This window comes from Cynocephalus volans, chromosome 6 (assembly GCF_027409185.1).
Source record: "Cynocephalus volans isolate mCynVol1 chromosome 6, mCynVol1.pri, whole genome shotgun sequence".
Lineage (NCBI taxonomy): Eukaryota > Metazoa > Chordata > Mammalia > Dermoptera > Cynocephalidae > Cynocephalus > Cynocephalus volans.
In genome coordinates this window covers 66,979,304-66,998,387 of record NC_084465.1, presented here as the reverse complement: position 1 = coordinate 66,998,387, position 19,084 = coordinate 66,979,304, and the positions used below count along the sequence as shown (strand labels likewise).

The 19,084-nt window shown below is 35.1% G+C and overlaps 1 protein-coding gene across 1 annotated transcript in view; it reads left to right on the top strand.

Annotated features, from left to right (window-relative positions):
- Positions 1 to 16,475: 16,475 nt before the first annotated feature.
- CALCR (calcitonin receptor) overlaps positions 16,476 to 19,084 on the top strand; it is a 53,971-nt gene continuing 51,362 nt past the window's right edge. The window contains exon 1 of the mRNA XM_063098873.1: positions 16,476 to 16,538. Within this exon, the coding sequence (XP_062954943.1) occupies positions 16,488 to 16,538 (51 nt within the window). The 5' untranslated portion in view covers positions 16,476 to 16,487. The remainder of the gene's footprint in view (positions 16,539 to 19,084) is intronic.

Genomic DNA, 19,084 nt, shown 5'->3' with positions numbered 1-19,084 from the left:
ATTCATATTGTACTATGGAAGCATTAATGAGAATTTTTCAGCAGGTATCTCCTTCAGATTGAGGGCTCATTTGAGAGCTTTACAATATAAGTATTATAGTGACAAATAAAAAAGACTATAAACATGTGGCCTACCACAAATTTGGGGGATCATTTCAATAAGGTATTATATAATCTTGAGATATATGGTAAGTGAATACACGTGTAAGACAAGGATTCTAAAATTTAAAGGTGTCAATAATTATATACTATATAGCGTACATTTTTTCTTTTCTGCTCTAACATATAGTAGCCAAAGTTGAACATGCAAAAACAAATTAATTTATGTTTCTTTAATGGTAAGTTTATGTCTTAATTGAGCACAAAAGTTATATTCAATGTCAACGTGTAAACTACAATTTACATTCACCAGCTTAGTTAACCTTGTTCTTTGCTTTGTGTATAGTGTAGAAAGTGCTCTGAGGGTGAATGAAATTCTGGGTGGGCATAGTTCTGATGACCACCTTCAAATATGCAATGTTAGCCACTGTACCCAGCCTGTGATTTGAGGAAAAATGCTACTCCTCGGGTGTTTTTCACCATCACATCTCCAAAGCACATTGACTAGCAGAAGGTTTGAAACATTCTTCATCGCTATTTAATGTGGAGACTAGGAGGTAAAAGGCTTTAGGAATATTGCAAAATGAGAATGAAGAACAGGGGACTTTAATTTATCTCTTCTACTTCTGTGTGGGTAAAAACCATTCCTTAACACCCTTTGCTTTAAGTATTTATGGATACTTTTTCCTTTTTCTTTCCCTACTTTTATTTCGGCAAAGGAAAAGGAAGAGAGAAATAAAATAAGCCATTCTAGTTCCCATTTTCCCTGATCACACAAAGTGTAAGTCTACTTCTGATTAAAGTTGCAAAAGAAAATTGTAGTCCCAAGGTTCCATAAAAGAGATGACCCCTGTGATGACAAGAAAAGGGGGAACCCACTATAAATTTCACTAGCCTACCTTTGGGTCTAAATTAAGACTTTCACAAATAAGGAAAAGCTTTTTTGCTATGTTTATTTCCTTTGTTAGTAAATACAGAGCATGCTAAAGGTCATATGACCAGACTGGAAGACTTGGACATTAGACCTGACAGCGCCTCAAAGCACATCATAAAGGCTGTTCAAAGGAGTAAAAACATAATAGGCCTTCAACTTTAAGTATTTGGGTTCTAGTCCTTTCTTTAGCACTTATAAATTGGATAATAATGGCAGATCCCTTGGGCTTCTAGTTTTATATCTAGCCTTCATACATATGGTAAACCATGAGCAAGTTCCTCTTATCTGAGTCTGATTTTCCTCATCTATAAAATGAATATATTTGCATTTGCCATCCTCATTAAGGGTTGTTGCGAGGTATAATTGACATCATGCATGCGGAAGCCAATTGTAAAATGTAATGTAGTATAAGATTCAAAGATTCAGAACAGTGCACTTGTAGGGATGCTAATCTTCATATAAATTCTACTCATACCTTTCTGGTTTCTGTTGGTGTGGGTCATCTGCTCTTGGTAAGTAAGGAGATTAAGACTGATACAAACAAATAAGCATGCTAATTACTCTGCTGAAGCATTGGGCCTTTAAATTTAAAATTAAAATTTCATCATAGCATTAATAACAAAGAAGCTTTTATCCTTCCCTTATATAAAGGGCTAACAGTTTATTCTCATTACAACTCCCCTAAAATAGGTCCTCTTTGTCTTGGCCACAACTGGAACTTACTAATTCTTTTATTAGGCCAGTATCACAGCATAAACATATAACTCACTCAGCAAACAGAGTGGAGCAGATTAAATCTATAGGATGTCAGTATCATTTTCCCTGTTTTCAAGGCAAATGAAATCTCTCATGCCTTATTCTCTCATGATATATCTCATGACTAAAATGAGAAGCTGGCCTTGTGGGTAGAGGTCAAGTGCAGTTTGATAAAGACCTTGGTCTCCAAATACATTAAAGATCAGAACATCATATAAAAGATTAGGTTGAAGTTTCTTGAGCTGTTATAAAAGACAGAAAATGGCAAGTTTCAAGGGACATTAGACATCAACTAGTAAAACCTTTTCATTTTATAGATGGGAAACTAGGGCAGTGTATTGATTGGCCTAAGATAATATGGATACAGTGAGTGGTAAAACAAGGACAGGAGTATGGGTCAATATTACTTGAACATTATTATTTGTGATTCTGATAATTATTTACAGTCTTTAAGTTGCCTTCTAATTTTAGTTTATAAATACTGCTACATAGATAATTGAACCACTCCCTAAAATGCTTTCCCTGTCCCTCTAGAATACAGAGATGGTTCTATACATGGGTGATATATTCAAAGAAAGCTTTCCATAGAAGGGATAGAGAAGAGAGACAGGAATGCTGATTCTGCTTTTTCCATTGTCACTTTCCCTCTCTCGTTATTTAATTTATATGTTCTTTGCTCAGTTACATCCAGGATGTCTAGGGCAACATGCCTTAATACGGTGTTCCCAGGAGATGCCATGTCAATTACTCCTTCCTCTTCCTAATCTCTCTGTGCCTCATTTTTTAATCTGTAGAATGTGGTGACAATAGTACCAACCTCATTCATTACTGTGAGGATTAAATGAGATGACATATATAAAGCACTTTAAATACTACTGATACATAGTAAGTGCTAATAATATTAACTATTGTTATTGCTATTGCTATTATTGTTATTTACTAAGCCCTATCCTCAGACAGTGTCAGTGAGATACCAGTTTTTGAGGTATTAAGGCTAGTCACGGGGACATGGGAAATCTGGCCAAATAGCCTCAATATAGTATTTGAGATTATTCAAAAAGACCAGTTTCAGAGCAGAATAATTTTAAGATCCCATTGAAGATTATTCCATACAAAAGATGGTATAGAAGATAGTATGTGTATAAAAAGAACAGTATATTTGCTAATGTGTAGGATTTAAAATTTGGTTATGAAAGGAAAAAGTTTACCATAAAAATGCAAAAGCAATCCTATAAATGTGTGAACATCTCCTAGTAATCTTATTGCACAAGGAGATAAAGGTTATTATCTTGATTCTATAAGCTTTCTATGGACTTTCTACTTCTCTATTTCTGAACCCTCTCCCTGACTTTTAGGCTTTCTAGAGGCTACATTCTTAAATTATAGTTTACTCCCAAAGAGAAATGGAGCAGACCCAGGCCACAATAAAAACAAGTGTCTGTGTATTAAATACTTATCACATGTCAAGTGCTTTATGGACCTAACCTCCTTGATGTTCACATTAACACTGCAAGATAGGCATTATAATTTCCATTTTTTAGATGAGAAAATGGAGCCTCAACAAAATTAATTGATTTTTCCCAAGGTCACACAGCTTGTAAACACCATAGCAGGGATTCAAACTTAGCTTAATCATGCCATGACTATCATGTATACATTTTAAGTGATTTTATTGAAAAACCAACATTCTAGAAAATATTACCTTTTAAATATGTATAGAAATATTAAAAATAAAACATAAGAGAACAACTCAAATGAATGGAAAAATAAAAACAGAAGAAAATAGCTTTTGAAACCAGTTGTTCTATGAGAAACCAGTGGTGCTATATTGTAGTATTTAATAGGGTGTCCTAGTGAATAAAAATACATATGCATTTATTCTTAGCAGTAGTTGTTATTAGAAAGACTTTTTTTTTTCATTTAAACATTTATTAACAGGAAGATTATCTTGACTTCCTTTGAAAATAATTTTTTTCACATTCTCCATGGACATTTGGGAGTGCTAATTGTCATTTGGAATTACTCATACCCCAATTTCCTTTGAAGCTAGTATCACTTTAAGACCATCCTAGATGTGCTCCCAGAAGAGAATAAGTCAGGATTGAAGGTGAAGGCCACGATTCCAGGTTTTCTAGGGAATGCCAAACATTAGGGAGAAGCAGTAGTCTCCTGCAGCAGCTCTCTGTCTAGATTTGGGCAAAGGAGATGTATTAGGAGAGTGTTAATAGCCACTCCTGCCCTTCATGAGGTCTCTGATTTACCTTAAATATTTTGTTTTGTTATGTAGCAGGCTCTGTTGCCTAATTAATTAGATGTGAGCTCCTAAGTACTGTAATTATTTGTAGAAAGAAAAATGGTTATTATGTAAGCGTTGCCATTTATCAAGGAAAAATTTTTATGAGTGCTATTTAGAACCATATAATTTTCTTTGGAATTATATGATACCTTTGTGTGTGTAAAGGGCAGATGCAGCCACACTGCATGGAGCTCTTCAAGAACTGCTGAAGAGCATCTTCCACTCTGAAAGAGAAATTGCTTTTTAATTAGACTTTTCAGATTGTCTGTGTAAGTCATAGTAATTCACTCCGTCAAAAAATATAATTATCTTAAATATTTTAGGATCTCCAACTGGATTTAATTAAGCAAGAGGATATCCCCGTGTTTATACATACTCACCAAATGGCAGTTGATTCCATGTAAATTTTAGAAATGTCTTATGTTATGTATATTTTTAAGGCTCTCAATTATTTTACTACAAATTGTGGTACCAAAAAACAAAAGAAATTCTTTCCTAAAAAGAGGAAATCAGTGTGAGATACTGGAAAAATGAAAACATGTGCTGTAGAGTCAGAGAGACTTGGATTTGAATTTAAACTCTACATCTTACTAAATGGAAGACCTTGGATCAGTCTCTTCATCTCTCTGATATGCAGTTGCTTCCTCAATAAAACGAACATACCATGTACCACAGAGGGTTGTTGTGAAAAGCAAACAGCATGATGACTGGCCACACCAGGTCTCCAGTGATTTTGAGTGCCCTTCTATAGAAGGCACAAAGCATACTCTGCTCGGAACACAGTAAGAGAATTGAACATTATTCAGTACCTCTCCACCACCATTGAAGAGCTGTAGTAAATGGAAACTACATTTCACCTGGCTCAGTCTGCTCTTAAGGAAGAGCATTAAGCTTGGCTGGTTCTAAGAGAAAGAAATGCTCCAAGTGGGAGAAATTAAAACTGGGCACATTTATGTCTGTACTTAACTGGGGAGATCTGACAGTGACCCCCACCTCTCTATATTTACTTTTAGTGCATGTCTACCCAGAAAAGAAGAAGCTGTCTTTTGTTTTTTATTCCTGGACTTTCCATTTGACTCTTTGTTAAAGTTTTTTAAATCTCTCCTGAAATTCCCCATCACTTCAGCCACTATAACCATCATTTGCTACAATGTCATTCAGTCTATCATTATTTTCTGCAGTTATTTAATGTATAGTTAATACTTCTTTAAAGGATTGATCTGCTAAGTTTGGTCCAACAACTGAGTTTTCTATGGGTCTGCATCTAATTGTTTTTTGGTTTTTTTTCTTTCTCTCCTGCTTCTTTAAATGTCTAGTTATTTTCTTATTGTGGATGATCCTTATCTCAGAGCATTTACCAATATGTTTAATTACTTGATAAAGTAATTATTATAAAAATCCATGTAAGCCTAAATTTAGTACATCTCCCAACAATGGGAGATTTGATTTAATCTCCCCCAAATGTTAATTTACTGTATCATGTATTACTTGTTTTTAAGGAGTTCATATTAAATCTTGAGTAGATATAGAATATTTATAAAATGTAGAGAAGACATAAAAATAATTGTATAATAAACACCCATGTGCTCATTATTCAGTTTCAGAAGATCATTAACAGTACTGGTGAATCCATCCTCAATTCTACCCATTCCCTTCCCACTTAGAGGCAACTAATATTTGTTGTTATAAAGTTTTTACTTATTATCTCCTTGATTTTCTTAATTACATGTTTGTGTCCCTAAGCAATATATATATATATAATTATTTATTTATTCACCTAGTATGTGTTTACATTTATCTTTCTGTAACCAATTCATCGAAAAGGGAAATCAAATCATTTAGGGGGAGTTATGCAAAGAACATTGTGGTGACAGTTGTTCACTTGTATATATCTAGTTTTATCTAGACACCATTGAAAAGATGCCAGAAAAGAGGGCTTTTCCATGTGCCCTTGAAATTACTCGGAATTGGTAGCTTCCTTGACATTTCCCTTTATTAAATGGGGTGGGTGGTGGGACTCTGTCAGGGGTGGCAGAGAGAAATTTCCACAGGGGCCCCACTGCTTACACTGTAACAGCTCTTCTTGCAGCATCCTCTTCAGTGAGAAACCACGTGGAAATATTGCTGCATCTAAGAGTGTTGTGTAAGTGTTGTATGGACTTCTCTGCTTTAAATGGAACTTGGAGATGGTCAAAGTTATCACCACGGTAGATAACAACAACTTAGGAGAATACCAGGGAGGAATAACTGGATAGATTTTATTTTATTCTTGTGGTGTGAAGCTACCTTCTTTCAGGAAACTTAAATATCTTTGTTCTACTAAATTGGAAAACAATACAGTTTTGCCCAGGGCAGGTCAGGTTTGGGGGTGGGGGGAGGAGAAGGGGGAAAAAAGAAAAGGAATGGCAGTTGAAGACATTGAACATTTTGAACATTTATCTCTTTTAGGTATTAAAAGCTTAAGGATTGTGGTAGACATAGAGACCTATCTTACTTATAAATACTATGTGAGGGTCTGTCCAAGATGGCAGATTACAGAGTTGACAGACACTGAGAGAAAGAAAAAGATGTTGGTGAACAGAGGAAATAATACGTGGTTGAGGAGATATCGTAACTATTTTACAGTCTATTATTTTGCAATCAGGGGTTTAATTTCAAGCACAAATGTCGCAGAGGTTAACTTTTTTTAGCTAAACTTAAATAATGTTACAATAGTAGTGTATATTAGGGAAGACAAATGTGAAATGTAAGATAGAATTAGTTGGTTTTTTTCTCTGTTGGAGGGAATTTCCAAAGAAGCAAAGCAGTGATAAGAATTAAAATGACAAACTTGGGCAATTTTCTATAATATCCCTAAAACTGTTCTGTCTTTGTTTGTGTTTTGTCAGGAGTTGTTTTTATGGGTGTGTTATGACTGTTCTTCTTTGGCCACTGAGATTCATTTCCCTTTATAGTTTTGTAATTACATTTGTGAAATACATTTTTTAACACCTAATCACCATCAGGACACTCTTAAGAGATGTAATTAGAAAGCCCATTAGACATTCTGTCTTAAATGTATTGCTAATTAGTACTAATTCTTTTTTTTTTTTTTTAATTGCAACTTGTTCCTGGTATCCATGAATGAAGCTTTAATTATAGAGAATGGTTCTCACTGAAATGGCGTTCCCATTGGTTTAAGTGCCTTCTTTTAATTTGTGGGTTAATTTTTATTGGGGATTATTGTCAAACTTTTTTAAAAGTATACTTCCAGTTACCTGAAGACAGATTGAAAGCAGGGCCAAGCAATTAAGGTTAGCTAAGTATAACTTTCCCTTCTCCCCTCTTCAGCTTTCTTATTCTATACTCCAAAGCTACACCATAGGGAGTATTTCTATCAGCAACAGTGAATAAAATACAGAACGAAAGCAGATAGTTTATTTTCTCTCTTCCTTTTTTCTCTTTTTTTTTTTCAAAAGCGATTCCCAGGTATCGTAAAAATTAGAAAATGCAGACAAGCAAAAGAAAATAAAATTACTGGCAATTCCACCACCTGGAAGTCATATGCAAGTTCCTCACCAGGACCAAGCTTTCTTTAATAAAACAGGATGTTCACTTCACCTGAAAAGTTAAATTGCCACATTAAAATCAACTTTGAAGCCATCGTTTTAGATAAAAGTCACTCAGATCAGAGCCTTGAATATTACCTGTTAGGGTCATGGTGGAAAACAACTGCTATGATAAAAAACCATTTGTATCATCATAGCTGACGCTTAGAGATCCAGCTCGGCTGGCCATCCCTGATGTCATTAATCCCACTTAATCTCTCTGTTTTTCAAGGGAATCTAGCTAATTTTGCAGAACCTTTTGAACTGCTTACACAGCCATGCAAAAAGGATAATTTCCAAGGCACTCAAATTTCAGGGAAATGGATCCTTTAATAATTTAATAGGAAGAAAAAGAAAGTTTGTAATGATTAAATTACATTTGATGGTGCTTTTCTCTAATACTTAATATATGCTACTGGAATTGAAAATGCAAGAGCAAACTTGTTCTTTTTAAAGTACTAGATAAAATTTCTTTACATGGAATCTCATACATGGTGAGAGGATTGGCAGATGTGTATTTTAAGGGGATGCATAGGGGTGGCTCCCGTTAGACATTCTCTGCAGTATATGAAGACTCTATAAGAGCAAGCACTGTATCTGATTCAGTAAATATTTGATAGGTGACTTTATGAATACAGTAAGTGCTCTCTGCCTCATTCCACCCACCTCCATTTCTGAAAAAAAAAACATAGAAAGATAGATGCCCAATGTATAGCCAGGTTATGGGGAAGAAGAGGAAAGTGAAGAACCCCAGGCTGCTTTGCAGGTAGTGAGCACTGGTACAACAGTGCCTGTGGTTAACAGCCAGCAATTGTTCTGAGTGGGGGATGCTTCAGTAGCAATTATTGTTAAATATTTTAATAACACCCCAGGATACCCCTTTATTTAATCTCATTTTAATTAGGTCTATGCACCTTCTATTATATCACTGAATTGAGAACAAACAGAATTCCTGAAGGTGACTAAGAGAAATAAAACTAGACAAGAGGATAAACTGTGGTCATGGTTACTTCTGTCCCAACTACATCAGGCTTTAGAGGCGTTGCTACAGAATATTGAAGTCAACTAGGAAAAACCTTGATGTGAGGCAGGGTAGTAATTTAGGACATGCAGTAGGTTGGAATCTACCACAGCTCTTCCACTAAATTTCTAAGAGATTTGAGAGAAATCATTTTAGTGGGTTTTCATTAGCTCATCTGTACAGTGAGAAATTTGGGATATTTGGATCCTAGGATCCCTTCCAGTTCCATCATCTAATGAAATCAGACATACCTTTTTTTTTTTTTTAAAGAGGATTCTTTCAATGGTGTGCCTATAAGGACACAATAATGGGTTGTATAAGGAGTGTATCTTAATCCCCCCATTTTAAATTCCTCTTGGTATTTATAGAATGGTGTGATGTGAGTGTGGCATTGAATTCTCCATAAATATCTTTAAATTTGGCTTAAAAGAGTTTATAACTTGTGCCAGCCAATATAGTGCCACTCAGGAAGTCTCCTGTGTAAAAGAGAAGGATGCTTTTCACACATCAGTATTTATGAAGGTGGACTTTCAGAATAAAGCACCAACATATTTAACTGAAGTTGTGGCAAAGTCCCACAATTTCTATTCCAACATAAAAATAAATGCTATTAAGTTTGCAACACTTTCTTTACTACAGCCTTTTCTGCTAATCAAGAGAGCAACGCATCTTTCATTCATGGCAATCGATGGAAGTCAACTATTAGCCAGTCTTGCCTGTTTATTCCTTGAATGTTGACTGTACAGTAATATTTGCAAATATAATTAGAAACAACAACCAATTTTTGAATATATTTAGAGGATCCATTGTTGCAGAACTTCTCAGAATTTTTAGTATCCTAACATACTTATGAATTTCCAGAGAAAAACATGCGGTATTTCACATTTCTCAAACTTTGTTCCAGTAAGCCATTCCTTCCTTTTTGTTTTTGTTTTTGTTGTTGTTGTTATGAGATGAGTGTTCACAGGGATCGTATTTCAGAGAGAGCAATGTGAAAATGGTGTTTTTGTTCATTTACTATTAGAGGGTCAAATACTTTCAATATTTATATATAAATTGATATCCAACGTCTCTCTGCCAGGAACATTTTTTATATTTTATTGAAGCTCAGCTTAGAGCCTATGTTGGAATGAAAAGCACCCTTAATTATGGTCCAATTGTCTAATTTTATAGATAATGAAATTGATGCCTAGAAAGTTTCAGTAACATGCTAAAGAGTCATGTGGTGAGTTTGAGGTTGTTCTGGGATTAGAATATGAATCCCTTATTCCTTAGCCCACAGGAATTTTTATTACACCTCACTGACTACTCTTTCTATATTTGCCATAAGTGATTTCAACAGAAGTGCTTGTAAAGAAACGTTGAATATGTTAATTATAATCAGGTGCATTTTAGCAGCTCCAAATAGAAGACCCTTCAGATTATTTCAATTTATTTGTCCAAAACTGAGTTTCTTTTTTTCTTCTTATATGACAGTATATCTATATAGTGACTAAAAACATGGACTCTGGAATCAGCCCACTTAGAGTTTCTTCAACATACTTAGTGTTTCCTGCACCTTCATCTTTGCTCATGCTGACTCTTCAGGCTGGATTATTTTTCTCCCAACCCCTCACATATTGAAGTTCAGCTTTATTATGAGATAGCATTAAAACACATGTAATGAGTGCATAATGTGTTTTTAATTAAATTTTATTGAGCCAAACAGTTTCTATCTTCCCTTTTCCCATCATGGCTACTATTAGAGATTCAGTACTAGAAAGTATGCAAGAGGTTGCAATGTCCTTTCCTCAAATTAGTTTAATTAGCCAAATTTTATCTAATTATCCATTAATAATATCCATTTGAGGAATGACACACTTTTGAACTGCACATACAATAGAGATCAAGAGTGTTTTGAGACCTGGGCTGGCCATGGAAACCATGAAAAGATATGAAGGTTATGGCTATATTAGGTCTTCTTTTTATTCATACACTCAAAAAACATTTGTTAAACAAATATGATATAAAAGGCCTTGTAGTCAGAGATACTGTTAAGACACAGTCTAGTGACCTCCAGGAGTAGATTGGTGATTGGAGAGGCATTAGAAGGGCACTGGACTAGAAGTCAGAACACCAGTTTGTTCACTAAATAACTGCATTATTGGAGACTAATCTAATCTCTTTGAGCTTTGATTTCTTCCTCCATAAATTGAGCTTAAAAAAAGAATCTCCAACATTTCATCTGAAAGACTAAATCAAAGAACACATATATAATTATCTGGCATGGCACTGAAAACATAGTAGCTACCAAATGCTAATTAAATGATGTGTATGCATAATGCAAAGTAGCAAGTGGTTGTCAACAAGAGTTCTATGTGCTACTAAGTTAGCAAGACTCTGATGCCAAAATGCATCAGACATAACTGACATAAGTCAAAAAAAGTCACCAGTTAAAAAAAAGACATGACATAAGTTTTTTAAAAGTCTTATTTCTTTCAATATGACACTACTTTTATCATTTTACCTATCAGCTGATCATCATGTGCCATGCTGTTTACAAAGAACAGCTCCCCAATGCAGAGACTGCCAGACTTTTTACCAGATAGGCTTGGAGCCTAGATTTAGATGGGAATTTTTAACTAATGAAGAGAAGCAGGAAGGTACTCTGTTTTTATTAATGTGTCAACGTAAATTGAGTTGATAACCACAGTCTGCCTTGGCAAGTTAGTTCCTGTAGTAATGAGGAATGATTTTCAAATAGGTTATATAATCAAGGAGTTGTCCAAACTGAAGGCATTGCTAAGGCAACAAATCAGCCTACCCTGTGGTTTCACAAAATTCACTTACCTGCTCACTCAGACTGTATCTACAGAAACATATTAAATAGAGCTTTCCTACAAGGAAATACCAAATTTTAAATTTGAAACAGATTCTAGGACTTGAATTACAAAAGTTCACAGCTGTTTTTAGATAAGCAATGCCTGCCTGTTCTTGTTTCCTGCTCTTTGCCCTGAGATCTCATTCTACACCTTGTTCTCTTAGCCGGGATGTTGATGAAGAGGTCCTTGACAAATAATGCTCCAAAGGAACAGTTTCCCCTGAGATGCCTGTTATGGCTCTGGGCTTTGTACCAAAGCTAGGCAATATTTAAGCCCTCAGAAATTCCACTTTTGCTCCATGGAGGAGAAAGAAATTTTTAAGTAAAAGGGCAGCATGTTCTCATGACTTGTAGGCTTAATTGACTTAGGGTGGGTTAGAAATTGTCATTGAGCTAAAAGAGCATTTCGCAAAATTTATTTTATAGATGGGTTATTAATTGAATTGTTACTGCCAGAAAAAAGGGTTTCATGGTCAAACAGGGAAAATAAAGAGTTAAAGTCCACAGTTGTTTTTAGCACAGAAAAATTAGAATTTCTAAAGTGCTAATGTCTTTGGTAAATCTCTAAAAGGAGTATAGGAAATACATTTCCTAAACTTATTTGGCCATGGAAACTTTATTTTATGCTGCTTCTCATGGGATTACTACTCTTCAATGGAACACACTTTTTTGAGAATAGACACATTATTTTCAGACATTGACATTTTATAGCCTTTCCATAAAAAAAATAAATAAAAATAATGTAACTTTACTTTTCAAGAAATGTGTTCCCCTTAAATGAAGATTATTCTATTCAATCATTGTCATTGAGTTAGTGATTTAGACCATATTCACAGGAAGAATGGTTCCACTGATCAACCCACACTTACAACCCATGGATGCAGTTTTCTAGAGAGAAGATTACTGGTAACTGTCCATTTGTGGACACAGAGCAGTGCAGAGTCTGTTGTGCCACCAGTAACTTAACCTCTGACAATGGTTTCTTCATTTCCCCATTCTAAATCAAGCTCCACAATCAGGTTTCTATGCTCTATGTTGATCTAGTTACACATGGAGCTCCCACACGAGCTTTTGTTTGGGGGGAAACAAGTGGCTAAAAGAGATCTTGGGAATCACTACTCTAAGTAACTAGACCACTGAGACAGATGCAAAGGGATCGATATGCTTCACATAGGGAAGTATGTTCTTCTCTTATTCAAGGCTGCTATGGCTAAGAAGTCATCCTATATAGGAAACTGGCATATAGGTAAAGCTCTTTGTCCAAAACTAAAGAAATAATAAAAGCAGAAGAATCAGAACTTCTTGGCTCCAGAATTAGGACTCCTTAAGAAAAAAAATGCCCCCTGTTTTACCATATTCCAAGATTGACATTTCCTACATTCTGCCCCTAAATTATCCCTTAAATGAAGTAACCCACATTTACTGAGCATTTACTGTGTTCCAGCCTCTTTTCTAGGTTTTAGGGTTGCAAGAGTGAACAAAGTCCTTGCTGTGGAGAAGGTAATTCATCAAGGAGCAAGCAAACAAACAAGTAATCTGATGTCAAAGTTAAATCTTCTGGTTTTCTCTGAGTGATCTTCATGGAGTACCAGATGACTGCTCACAGATCATCTGTCTCACCTGTTCCCCTTCCAAATTAAAAGTTTCCAAGCTGCATTTTATCTCCGCTAGCAAGTGTTTTGCTCCTTTTCCTTCCTACCTGGGTCTAGGTTTAATTCTCTAGGTCTCAGGTCAAAACTATTCTCCTCAAGGTCGCTGAATTCTGAATACAACCAGTGTCACCGTGAATCCTGCCTACTTAAAATCCTACATTGGTCTTTCTCTAGATTCTACTCTGCAATCTATCCTTTCATGCTGTCTTCTAATCATATCTTCAACTAAGTCATTGACCTCTGTCAGTTCCTCTTGGATTTTCCATGGCTGTCACTCTCATTAACTCTCTTTCTCTATTCTGCTTTCTTGTTTCTGATAATCTTAGAAAAGGTAAATTATCTCATTCTCCATTCCGTTTCTCCGTTTCATTCACCTTAGTAGTTCGTGCTACAATTGTAAAAGCAGTGTGTGGGGCTTTGAAACTACGGGGCTCCTCTTTCCTATAGCAGGATGACTGTGCGGCTCCATTCGCCTTAAATGTGACAAGTCTCCAACTGCCTCCAGTACTCCTTGTTTTGATGATACTGTTGAGTCAAACTGAGCAACTTCTACCTTATAAAATAGCAAATGACATCAAATACACGGCATAGATAGTACAAGCCAATTAACTGCCTCATTGCCCCATATGCATCTTCATAGCGAAGTTGGCTTCTTGCCATGATCAGCTCTCACATTTGGAATTAATAGCAGGACTTTCATGTCAAGAAGAGATCTGGCTTTTAATTCGGACACCTGCAATGTTCCTGCTTCTCGCAGAGGCTAAATCATAGGACCATCATGAGCAGCAGACCTTTAGGAATTCAATATATGTCTATGGTTTTCTTCTTAAAAAACAGGATCTAGTTAAGAAAAGCTGTTTCAGTTTCACATGTATGCATGTCAAAAGTCCTACCTTTCACACCAGGGAATATGTCTCACCCAATATACTGTGGTAGTCATGTTCCCAGTTAAGGGAGAAGACAGGAATTAAAAGCTCCTGCTCTTTGACCTACTCCCCTCTCCTAAATTCCTTCATTACCTGTTCTTTTATTGAGCTAGAAATCTAGGAGACAAGTTTAATTTCTCCCTCTTTATTTCACTCCATAATCTTATGGGTGCTTGTTACCAGGAGGGCCCTATGTTATATTCCTAGCCAATGGTTTTATGCATCTACTTAAAGTGTATAAGGAATTGCAGAGGGAGGATAAAATTACACTCATTTTAGTGTAGAAAATGGGTCAGAGGGATCAAGATCTGAAGCAGCGAAACTGGTCTGGAGGCTGTTGCCAGAGTCCTGATGAAAAAGTGGATGACCTGCACTAAGGTAGTGGGGAGGGGTGGACATATTTGAAAAGTTACCAAAATGCAGATAGAACTAGAGAGTCTGGATTCTACATGTTGGGGATGAAGTGGGTGGAATTGAGAATGATCTGTATTTTCTCATTCAGACAATTTATGGATAATTGTTGAAGTCACTGATATGGGAAATGCAAGAAATTGGAGAGGGAATAAATAATACATTCAGATTTGCTAGTATGGAGGTGTGAAGAGGATATGGTTGTAAAAAGTCACAAGAGTTCTCTGTTTTATTCAATTCATTAAATCACAAACCACCATCATTATCAATACTAATAATAAATATGTGTAAGGAATTGTGTGAGGTGCCGAGTACGTAGATACCTAAACAATAATTCTTATCTGAAAGGGGTTTAGTATCAGGTAAGTTTGTTAGGACATGTGTATATAAATGTGTGTATATACACACATACACACACATATATGTATATATATGAATATGCATCCCATATATACAATGTACCAAAAGGATGGTTTGAATTTCCTAAGCATGCAAAACCTACTTTTTCAGCCTTATTTCCACTTTCTGAGAGGCTCTACGCTCCAGCTAGTTTAAACTATTATATTCATTATTTTTTAGTTATCCTAAATTTTCCTACCTCTGTATCTTGTTTTTATCTGCTTTCTCTGCCTAGCAGGTCTTTACTTTTCAAAATCCTACTTAGTTTTCAAATTGTATCTCAAAATATAAATTCTGCCCTGGTTCCCCCAAGAAGAAATTATCTGGCTCCCGTGTGAAGCCCTTGAATTTTCACAATTTTATTGAAATTTTTACCCAGTCTGCATTTTAATTATTGTCTGTCATTCATATCTACTCTCTGCACCTCTATCAGATGCTCAGTTTCTCATCATGGAACCATATCTCATCCAGTTCACCCCTATTAACCACCCTTGTAGTGCCTTGGCACTTAATACATGTACGTATATGTTTTTAATTTACTGAGTGGACTTGAAGTAAACCAGAAACAGTGAACTGTGGTTAGCAATATAAGATGACATTTCAAAATTATACTTTACATTCTTACTTTCCTATTATACCAATAGGTACATTGAATAGAATGTACTCTTTGTGGGGGCAAGTACATTAGGCATACATTGTAGAAACTAAATCGTACCTGATAGAATATGTAAAATTTATAAGTTATATAATGAATATAGTGTAAGAGGCAATCATACTACTTAATATACAAACCACCTACTTCAAGTTGAAATATAGTTTTTACACAAATCCCACTGATAAAAAGAAATATGTATATTTTAATTTTTCACCCCTTTATTATCTTTCCTTGTGTAAAATTATCTGCAGAGCCATGAATAATCATTTGATATTTGTGACAAAGCAAAGCATTTGAGTAGGAATGGTAAACCATTAGGTGAGATATTCAATCCTGGCTGTGAAAGAAATTTATTCTTAATAGCAACTTGAAGATTGAAGAAATATTCATAGGAAAGAAAAATACTCAATGCACTAAATAAGATGACTTTTAAGGTTGGCCTTAGATTACCTAGAGGACATGACTATTAATCCTTCACAAACCACAGATTTTATTTATTCATGTCCAGTGAGGTGACTTCTTTGTGGATGTTCCCATCGCAATTTTCTGCAGTTCTATTGATGACACATTAGTTGAAGTCGACACAGATTGCTCTTGATTTCTCGAAATGCCTTTATTTTGATTTTGATGTGGAAAAGTAGCTTGAGAATTTCTTAATGGGAGGGCCTTTGGGACAGCAGTCTGGTTGACAGGAGGGCAGGGGGACATGAAGTTGTGTTTGCATCACAAGCACACTGTTGTTACATGTGTTTTATTCAGGGTATCTGGGGACATTGATCTTCTTCATGTTAAAAAGAAAAGGAATGCTATAGTCTATATTAGAGCTATCTTGATTTAAATCTTTGTCACTCCTATTTTTCTAGGACAAAAGACAGACCTTCAAAAATCAAAAATGAGGCTCACGGTTACATACCGATTATTGGCACTGTTCCTTCTTCTAAACGTAAGTAAGACAAAATTATTCTCAGCCATGTTAATCAAGAATGCTGAATAAGGAAGACTGTTTTGAGTGTGATTGAATTGGCATTTGCAAGGGCAGGCATTGTTCTCCAGATGCAAAAACTAAGTTCCTCAAAACCATCATTTTTCTTAATATTTTGTTAACAAGTCTCTCCTCTAAACTTTTGCTAATTTACATTAGTGTTATGGTTTACCCAGAAATCTGAGTTTTGTTTGTTTACAAAAATTTAGCATTATGTTGAGACATCTCCGTATTATCTTGAAAATTAACACTGAAGTTTAATAATGTACTTGGATAAAATGGTTTTCATGTTTGACATGTGGATTTGAATCATGGTTTCTGGACTGTTTAGTCCTTTTAAAACATCTGAACTCTTTCAGTCTGGTTATTGATTTCAGAAAACTAAGAATCTTCAAGTCTTTCCGTACCACTGTCATTCCATAACTCTTTCTCCAGCCTTTCAAATCGTGTTCAATTTATGTAATTTTCTGTTGTTTTATTCCTAAAGGACTGAGCAAGTAGTCAGAAGTATCATCACCTTAGAAAACACTATCAATGCCCACTTGTATGTGTCCACATTGTAAACCCACCATCACATCAGCTTCAATAGCACATGAAAGGGAGATGAGCACATTTTACATAAATCAATTTGGAGTTGTCCTCATTTTTACCCTTTCTACCACATCCGAATAACATTTGCCAGTGAGTTACAGATGGCAGTAAAGATCACTCAGTCAGTATCTCATACTGTTTTACTGACGCAAGCAAAACCTGCCTAGGGTTCCAGGATTTCCATTGTTCATTAATGTGTTGTTCACTGGCTTACAAGTCTGCCTAAACCATTTCTCTTTATATTATTAAAAAAATATATATCACTTGTGTTTCATAAATGTTAGTTTAATTTGTAAGGAAGTTTTTGTTTTGTAATGTTGTGCATCAAATCAATGGTTTATGGGAGTGATTGTTAATGCAGCTCTTTTGCACATACTTGGATAATAAGCACAGTTTATTTTATTATGCCAGACTGTCATATTATTTTAACCTATTAAATATTGCTTTAGATAAATTACAGCTTAAGTTTCTAACAGTAATCCAGCATTTGGAAATTCAGGTTGCTTTATGCCATTGGAAATATAATATAAGCATTTAAATAAGAATATCGTAGAAACTAAAAGAATATTCTAATTTGTCTGTAAATGCCCAAGCCTTATGTGGTATTCTATAGATGCAGAAATATTGGTATATATTATTTATAAATTGATATTGTTATAGCTCAAATCAAATCTTATGTGATTAATTAAATGTGAATATTTCTGAATATTTTTCTTTCATAAAGTATATGATTATATTGAACATGATAGAAGAAAAACTAAAACAATACCATTAAATACTAACAAAATAGTTTGAGAATTATCTAATCACCTTTTTTACTATGAAGACTACAAATAATTTTTGGTGTGTTAAAAAACTAAAGCAGGATATTTTTATACAAAGCTTTCACCTGATATATTTTATAATTTAAATACTGGAAAAAATTGCATGTATTTGCAAGAGCCATGACAGCAATATTTTATGGGTTGTGGACATCTCTTCACCAGCAAACATAACTCAACCAGGCACTTAAAAGGCTTTGTGCTCTCTTTGCTGTGACAGAGAAATTTGCTTCTCTGTCTGTATTTGGATTATATCTGATTTGGAGGATTTGTCCATGAAACAAAATTTGATTAATCAATTTCCCTCAAAACATTTAATATGTTCCACATTGATATTCCTTGGAGAAAAGAATAATTTTTTTAAAAGACAATGTTCTCAATCTAAAACATCACTTTTTACATAACACATATGGTGAAAAAACACTACAAGTATATGTATTAAATTCTACCAACTTAATTTCCATACAGGCTTGAAAGTACCAGTTTGGGATACCTCCTTCCATTAGCCGCTTCTTCATTAGCCAAAACCACCTACTCACTTCCCTCCCTTCTCTGGCAAAATACAATAGGCTTAAAACAGTGGTTGGCATGTAGTGAGCATTCAAAAAAGCTAGTGATGATGATGATGACAACAATGAAAACAACGATGAAGACATAGAAAAACTAGGTTCTTCTGAGAAGTGTTTTGTTGCTTTTATTGTTGTTGGTTTAATTAGTTGTGTTCCCCTATCTGCTTTGAATTTATGATATGCAGAAGTTTCATTGTCTGCATAATGCATAAATAGAAAGCACATAGGACACCAACCAGGCATCTGATCCTACCTGAAAGAACCAGGGCTAACACTATACAAAATTGTATTTCATCCTTTGTTATTTTGAAAAGTATGAGTAACTGAAAACCGCAAGTAATTCTAACATATACGTTATCAATATTAAGGATGGTGACATGGAAATGCTGTTGGTTACATCAATTTCTGGATTCCAGATCCATATTCTTTTCAGAGCAGTTCTGCCTGTGTCAATCAATAGGAAGCTGTCCCTTCAGCACAGTAGCATGGGTCCACACATTTAGGGGCTTGAATCATTGCACAGACA